We start from the raw sequence: 8401 nt of genomic DNA on the forward strand, positions 1-8401 counted from the left end.
CTACACTGGAAAAAATGATACACGGTAAAAACATTTTGGGGATTTTTTATTTAACTTTTTGTCACTAAAACTTGATTTGCAAAAAAAAACACTATTTCTAATTTATTTTATATGTTTTAAAGACATCAAATTCCAACTTTTCAGAAATTTCCAGGTTGTGCAAAAAATTTTTGACCGAGTTAAAAAATTGTGAATCAATGCTGATTTTTTTCAAAAAATCGAAATATTGGTAGCAAATTTTTTTCAACTTTATTTTTCGACGTAAAATCAAATTTGCAATCAAAAAGTACTTTAGTGAAATTTTGATAAAGTGCACCGTTTTCAAGTTAAGGCCATTTTTAGGTAACTTTTTAAAAAATAGTCGCACTTTTTCATTTTTTAAAATTAGTACACATGTTTGCCCAAAATATTTTTGAAAAGCTGAGAAAATTCTCTATATTTTGCATTTCTGAACTTTGTTGATACGACCCTTAGTTGCTGAGATATTGCCATGCAAATGTTTAAAAACATGAAAATTTGTGTTTTCCAAGTCTCACCCAAGGATTACCACCATTTTCTAACGTCGATATCTCAGCAACTAATGGTCCAATTTACTATGTTAAAATATGTTACATTCGTGAAATTTTGCGATCCTTTCGAAAAAAAATATTTTTAATTTTTTTAAACCGAGACTAACATTTTAAAAGGGCGTAATGTTGAATATCTCAGCTTTTCAAAAATATTTTTTTCAAAAGTGGGCAAACATGTGCTGCACTAATTTAAAAAAATGAAAAAGTGCGACTATTTTCAAAAATGTGTAGAATGTGCACTTTATCAAAATTTCACTAAAGTACTTTTTGATTCCAAATTTGATTTTACATCGAAAAATGAAGTTGAAAAATTTTTGCGACCAATATTTCGATTTTTTGAAAAAAATCAGTATTGATTCAAAAATTCATAACTCGCTCAAAGATTTTTTGCACAACCTGGAAATTTCTGAAAAGTTGGCATTTTATGTCCCCTAAAACATATCAAAAAATAAAAATAGTGTTTTTTTGCAAATCAAGTTTTAGTGACAAAAAGTTACATGAAAAATGACCAAAAATTTTATTACTATTTTTTTCCAGTGTAGTTCATATCCATACCTACAACTTTGCCCAAGACACCAAATCGATCAAAAAATTCCTTCAAAAGATACAGATTTTGGAATTTTCATACATCGTTTTTGTATGAAATTCTAAATTAAAAAGACCGATTTTGTAGAGAATTGCTCCTATGTAAGCCACCCATTCCTCAAAGATTGTGTTGAAAATTTACTCTAGAATTGTGAAATGCTTAAATTCTTAATTTTTTTTAATCTTCAAATTCCTAAATTCTGAATTTCTTATCTTCTTATCTTCTTATCTTCTTATCTTCTTATCTTCTTATCTTCTTATCTTCTTATCTTCTTATCTTCTTATCTTCTTATCTTCTTATCTTCTTATCTTCTTATCTTCTTATATTCTTATCTTCTTATCTTCTTATCTTCTTATCTTCTTATCTTCTTATCTTCTTATCTTCTTATCTTCTTATCTTCTTATCTTCTTATCTTCTTATTTTCTTATCTTCTGATCTTCTTATCTTCTTATTTTCTTATCTTATTTTCTTATCTTCTTAGTTAGTTCTTAAGTTAATTAATTTCGTAGTACTTTAGTTGTTTTATCATTGAATTCTCAAATTCTTTGGTATTTTAAAATTCTAAATTCTGAAATTATTGAATTGTTTATTTATTACATTTTTAACTTCTTGAATTTTTAGATTTGTTTTTTTCTTAAACTTACAAAATTTGAAAATTGAATAGTTCAAGCATTAAACAAAACTAAATTGAAAATTCTATAATTTTTTTAATTTTAAATAAAAATCAGATGCCCATGGAGCATTTTTTAGATTAGATATCCACACCTAGATTATTAATAATTTGTATTTTTTACTTCTTTTAGATTTAAAAAAAGATTTTTTTTATTTCTTTGTTTAGCACAGAAAAATTTTGCCTCGTCTCCTACTTTCTTGGAACTGTCACGCGATAATGTTGCACCATGGTTCCCACATTTTGTGCGAACTATATAAGCTAGCACCAAATTGGTAAGGAGACCAAATTGGTAGGATATTGGCCACATCCTAGAGTGGCCAGTGCCCTGGGGAACAATCTCCCGAGGGTACATTTATCGAACCATACGATTTTGGGAAATATGGGTATCAAAATTCAAGGTTTTTGATACTGGACATGAAAATTACCATTTTGATAGTGGTGACCACAACCTGGAGTGGCCGTTTTCCTCTGGGAGGTTCTCCCGGAGGGACATTTTCCGATTGAGGTGCCAATGATTGAAAATATTTAATTAGAATGAATTATTTAGGATTAAATAAACAGGAAACAATTAAAAAAAATATAAATAGAACATTTTTTAGGAGTTTTCTACAATGTTCTTTGTCATATTGGTCATGTAGAACATAACCACCTGCACCTTTTTTCGAAAACAAACATGGCCGCCAAATGGCCGACCGGGAATGATGCCATTCAGAGGCTTAACGTAATATTATTTGTCATAACTTACTTGAACTTGTTTTACCCTTACATTTGTCTCGCATGCAATGTGAATACTTCTCACAAGTCTCTCTCATCTCATCTCACCCGTTTTTTTCTGTGATCAGTTTTCTCTCATCCTTTGATCAGTGCAAATCGCGCGCAATTTCGCCTCTCTACCTTATTGTTAGATTTATACTACATACATATCGCTTGACTATTGTCCTTTTTCTCATGGTTCAATCTTTATTTTCTAAAAGTTTGTGCTAGTTTTTTAAAAGACATAAGTGTTAAAATCATGCGCGTTGCACTTTTAGCACTGCTGCATCTCTCGATATGGCTCCACCAAACCGGTTCCACGGAATTGGGCTGCCGCGACGAGAATGGCAACTTGGTCGACTGGTACTATCTGTACAAACTGCCGGAAAAAGTGGCGGCGGGTCGATCGGAGACCGCTGGCCTTCACTATACCTTTGTGACCGCGGGTCAGCCTTCCGCTGGTTGGCAGCTGTCCGCACGGAACGTGAACGAAAGCGAGAGTATTCCAGGCCGTACGGTGGGACCGGTGCTGGGTGCAAAGAATTTGCTGGCGGTGCTGTACAACGATGAACCTCCGGAGGGCAAAACCGACGGGCTGCGAGGTCACACGAAGGGAGTGGTGGCTACCGATGGGACTAGTGGGTTCTGGTTGATCCACTCGGTGCCAATGTATCCGCCGGAGCTGGGTCAGGAGTATCACTATCCGAACACGGGTCGGATGTACGGTCAGAGCTTTCTGTGCGTAAGCTTCGGAGCGGACCAGATGGATGCGATCGGGGGTCAACTGGTGCTGAACGAACCGCACGTGTACTCGTACCACGTTCCGGACGAGCTGCGCGAGCGCTTTCCCAAGCTGGTGGAGGCAACCCGGATGAAGACGGACTCGAATCCACCCCACTGGAACGTCCTGCAGATGCGATCCCGAGCTGGGGTGACGTTCAACTCGTTTGCCAAGAATCGCTACTTCAAAAAGGAACTGTACGCCGACTTGATTGCTCCGTCGCTGCAGTCGAACCTGCTCGTGGAATCGTGGCAACACGGGGCCGGAAATCTACCCAGCGATTGTTCCAAGCCAAAGTGGACCGTCCTGAACATCGAGGGCGTCACCATTGGACAACAGTTTCGCTTTGAAACGCTGCAGGATCACTCCAAGTGGGCCGTGTCGGGCGATTCGGAACGACGTTTTATCTGCGTTGGCGACATTAATCGGCAGGAACATCAGAAGGTTCGCGGCGGAGGAAGCGTCTGCAGCGAGCTGCCGGACGTGGTGGCCGCGTATGCCGGGAGTGTCGGCAGCGTTGAGAGCTGTCCCAAACCGCGGTTCGATTTTAGTTTTTTAAGATTTATTTAAAAGTAACGTTACAGTTCAGGTCAATAAAGTATTCTAATATCTAAGAGACTCTTCTGACTAGTCGTCTTCCTCGTCTTCATCACAGTCGAGCATTTCCACCTTGAGACTAAAATTCACCAGCGGATCCTCGGCAGCTTCCTCAGTCGTGTCCATGCTAACAGGGACAATCGTCGCTTCGTCACACTTTTGCTCCAGCAGCGAGAGCCGGCTGTCCAGGATGTTCATGAGACTTCGCATCTGGGAGAACGTCTCTCGCATCGCTCGAACCTCATCCCGGAAGCTGTACCCGTCGGCGGCCGGCGGAAGCACCGGCCTTTTGACCGCGGCAGGTTTCTTCGCTACGGGTTTGCTGCTGGCCTTCGCCACCGCCTTCAGACCCGCCGCAAGAAAGGTATTCAGCGCGATCTGATAGACGGCTTTGGTTTTAAGTGCCGTTGAGTACTCGTGAATGACTAGGATGATCTCATGATCCTGCCACCGCTTCAGCGTGTGTGTGCTGGTGATGTGGTTCCACGTGTAGACCTACATTAAATTAACTAAATTTTAATAAACCGTTAAACCACGAATATCCGCCAAACCTTCTTATTTTTCTTCTCGCAAAACGTGACAAATTGTGGCGCATCTTCCTCGCTCGGGTCGGCCGGTCCGCCCCAACGGAACGCGTACCCAATTCTGCCCCCATCCCCCGGCTGCACCACCTCGATGGCGCGCTTTACGTGGGGCCGCACCAGCTCCCACAGACTGGTGCGAAACTCGTCGATGCTGTGGGCGCGGACAAGCCACACGCCGAACCGCTCGTCGGCGGTCATCTGTTGGGAGCCGTACTTTCGCTTAAACACCCGGAAGAAACACCGGACGGAGCCATTCGCCGGCCCGACGGTTTCATTGGACACTTCCTGGTCCTGCTCGGCGTCGCCGTCAGCGTCGTAGTCCATGCTGGTGGGCTCGTGTTGCGGAGTTTTAAAATCTTAAATATTGCGAATCACTTAAAATGGTGTTTTGCTTTTCAACTGCGACAGTGAGTTGCGACGGTTCTTTGCGCATCAAAGGAGAAGAAGAGAGCTGTCATTTGACGATACATGTGGGTGAGGTTACAGAATTGCAGCAGGGTGATCATTTTTTTTTTTTCGAATGTTTTGACAGTCAGGAAACAAAAGCTTGTAGTTTTTGTGTTATTAAAATATTATTATTTTAGCCCTCTACAACCTAACCCCTGCCTGTAGGCGGGATTCAATCTAAAAATTCGTCAAAAATCATTTTTTCAACGTGAACCAATCATTTATCTTTAAAAAGTATTGGAAAGAAGAAGGTTCTTAAAATTTAAGAAAGTTTTGGAAGTTTGACTTGTTTTATCTGACTTTATAATTTTTTTGAAAATGTATTTTTTTTTATCCGGGGTTTACTTTGCCTGTGTTTTTCACGAACATTTCTTATATTTTATGTGAAAATAATAATAAAATAATGCAGTAGTTTTTGTAATGCCCCAAACTATGCCTCAGCGATTTTTTTTACAATTTAAATAATAGTTGTGGTCACTTTTCGGTGAAATCATCTTCAAATTTCACCGTGTCGCAGATTGAGGTTAGGATGACCGGATCCGACCGACGCTCGATCAATTCCAAAGGTGGGAAGAACGGAAAGTCGGCGAACTCCGAGACGGCGAATTCCACCGTCTCACAGCAGTTTCAGGAGATTTCCGCGAAGCTGCAAAAGCTGGACGACCTGGAAAAGCTAAACAAGGACCTCTACGGGAAGCTGCTGCAGCTTGCGCATCGGGTCGACGTCGTTTCCGCGGAAAACCGACTGCTGAAAAGGGAAATCGAGGACCTGCGCCAAGATCGGTTGCAGGAGGAAGTCCTTATCAAGGGATTCAAGTTTGAACGTCCGAATCAACACCTGGAGGTGTTCCGTGGTGTCTGCGAGCGCGCTGGGTTCGACACGCCAGACGACGTGAAGGAGGTGCGTCCACTTGTCTTCAAGAACAACAAACGTACCGACGCCGTGCTGGTGAAGTTCTGGAGGGTCGAAGACAAAGGTCGGTTCATTCGGTGCATCCGGTCCCTCAAGAAACCGATTGCTCCACGGGACATCGACATCCGGTCCCCAAACAAGTTCATCTTGGTCCAGGATCATCTCACGCCGGAGAAGCACAAGATACACACCAAGGCCTGGGATCTGTGTAAGCTTGGATTGCAGCGTCCGTGGATCTACAAGGGATCTACCTGGATCACGCACCCGGAGTCCAACAAACGCTTCCGAGTTGCTGACCTTGGCGACTTGGCTGACATCGAGTTCGTGTTGGTTACGCGAGAGGGAACTGCCCAAGGCAGCGCGACAGTCCAGTCTAAGGTAACTGTATCGGAACAGTAAGTTGTGAATGGAAGACATTGAGACATTACCTGATTTTCATTCCCATAATTTCCTTTTTGATAGCATAAATAATTACGACCGCGATTTTAGTAACTTTCGTGGATTGTTAATCTTTCAAGTGAATGCAAGGAGCATTTGTAAGATTTCGAGATTTGATCAGCTTAAATTTGTAATAGAACAGTTAAAGCGTAAACCTGACGTGATCGTTGTCAGTGAGACGTGGGTTTCAAATGATCTTATTCAGTTATACCGTATTGATGGTTACAATTCAGTTTTTTCTTGTCGTAAAAATGGTACTGGTGGGGGTTTGGTTGTGTTCGTCTTGGATAATCTAACTTTTACAACTAATTGTAGCTTAGAACTTTCCTCTGTTCCTAAACCAATAAACTTTATTCAAATTTCAATTAGTGTTAGTAACAATAGATCAATAGTAGTATCAGCATATTATAGACCACCAGACGATCGTAATTTGACAGACTTTTTTAATCATTTAGAATTAATTTTATCTGCAAGTAATTCCATACATGTGCTAGTAGGAGACATTAACATTGATTCCAGTTCTTCTTCAAATAAGTTCCTTGATTACCTTAACATCTTGACGTCATATGGATTTCTCTTAACCAACACCAACATAACCAGACCTTCCAGCAGTTCCATTTTAGACCATGTTGCTTTTAATCATACCGATGATTTTACTGTTACAAACGATACTATAACTAATCCTGACAGTGATCATAATTTTATCTTATCTTTATTCGACATTACTCCCATTTCAACATCAGCTAAAATTTCATACAAACATCAAACCAACTATGTCCGTTTAGAACAGTTACTTGAAATGAGATTTAATCCTGTTTATATGGGAAATTTTGATGATCCCAATGAATTTTACAACTATTTTATTTCTACTTTAACTAAATCTATTCAGGAGAGTACCATTATAACTGAATTAAAATCGAAATCTAAACATATTTGTCCATGGTTTTCGGACGGTCTCAAAACATTATTAAATTCTTCAAAAAATTTGCGCAAAAAAAGAAATAAGCTCTTTGCTGCAGGTAAAAGTACTTCCGAAATTGATTCAAAAATTCATGATTTAACTAACAAAATTCGCACTTACTCAAACACATTACAGACTCAATATTACACTAATAAATTTGCTAACGCTACTAATGCGAAAGATACTTGGAAAAACATTAATGATATTCTTGGACGAAAAATTCATTCCAAACTTCCAACCGAAATGCTTATTACTGATGCTTTTGGAAATGATGAAAAAATAAATAATGCTCAATTAATATCTAATAAATTCAACAATTATTTTTCCTCTATTGGAGAAAAAATGGCAAACAAAATTCCTTCCTTTCCTAATGACAATATCAATAAATTCAAAACTTTAAAACGTCCTAATTCTACTTTCTTTCTTACACCCATTAGTCAAACTGAAATCTTTGACATTATCAATTCACTTAAAAATAACACTGCTTGCGGTAATGATCATATTAATGCTTTTACATTAAAAAAAATAAATCATATCATTTCTCCTGTCCTTGCTGAAATTTTTAATTTATGTATTATCCTTGGTGTTTACCCTGACAAACTAAAAGTTGCGAAAGTGACCCCAATTCATAAATCTGGTTCCACTTCCTCATTCAACAACTATAGACCTATTTCTGTGCTCTCTGCAATAAACAAAGTTTTCGAAAAATTATTATTCAACCGTTTAACTACCTTTTTAAATAGTAATATTTTTTTCTGCCATCAGAATATGGATTTAGGGAAAGATCATCAACTTTTAATGCTGTTGTTGATCTTGTTAATAAAATTCAACATGATCTTGATAATCGTGACGACGTGTTGGGACTGTTTTTGGACTTGTCCAAAGCGTTCGACACGGTAGATAGACGTATTTTGTTTGAAAAACTTAAATTTGCAGGTATTCACGGTGTTGCTTTAGACTTGTTCAAAAGTTATCTTACAAATCGTTCTCAATTTGTTTGTTTTAATGGAATAAGTAGTTTAATGAATTTAATTGATGTTGGAGTCCCTCAAGGTTCTGTACTTGGTCCTTTGTTTTTTATTATTTATCTTAATGACTT

At 38.8% G+C, this 8401-nt stretch overlaps 2 protein-coding genes across 2 annotated transcripts; one reads left to right on the top strand and one right to left on the bottom strand.

The window, feature by feature from the left end:
* Positions 1 to 2704: 2704 nt before the first annotated feature.
* LOC120417540 (plancitoxin-1) lies at positions 2705 to 3980 on the top strand. Its single transcript, XM_039579622.2, has one exon. It carries the CDS (start codon positions 2841 to 2843, stop codon positions 3930 to 3932), a length of 1092 nt encoding a protein of 363 aa, XP_039435556.1. The 5' UTR covers positions 2705 to 2840; the 3' UTR covers positions 3933 to 3980.
* A 9-nt stretch (positions 3981 to 3989) lies between these two features.
* LOC120417541 (uncharacterized) lies at positions 3990 to 4977 on the bottom strand. The gene is made up of 2 exons (XM_039579623.2): positions 4511 to 4977; positions 3990 to 4454 (listed from the first exon to the last, which is right to left on the bottom strand). Exons 1-2 carry the CDS (start codon positions 4865 to 4867, stop codon positions 3990 to 3992), a joined length of 822 nt encoding a protein of 273 aa, XP_039435557.1. The 5' UTR covers positions 4868 to 4977.
* Positions 4978 to 8401: the final 3424 nt, after the last annotated feature.

The sequence above is a fragment of the Culex pipiens genome, chromosome 3 (assembly GCF_016801865.2).
Source record: "Culex pipiens pallens isolate TS chromosome 3, TS_CPP_V2, whole genome shotgun sequence".
In the NCBI taxonomy this organism is placed as follows: domain Eukaryota; kingdom Metazoa; phylum Arthropoda; class Insecta; order Diptera; family Culicidae; genus Culex; species Culex pipiens.

Coding starts and splice junctions, on each gene's coding strand:
- LOC120417540 (XM_039579622.2), top strand. CDS start 2,841: ATGCGCGTTGCACTTTTAGCACTGCTGCATCTCTCGATATGGCTCCAC.
- LOC120417541 (XM_039579623.2), bottom strand. CDS start 4,867: ATGGACTACGACGCTGACGGCGACGCCGAGCAGGACCAGGAAGTGTCC. Junction 4,455..4,510: donor GCGAGAAGAAAAATAAGAAG/GTTTGGCGGATA, acceptor AATTTAATGTAG/GTCTACACGTGGAACCACAT.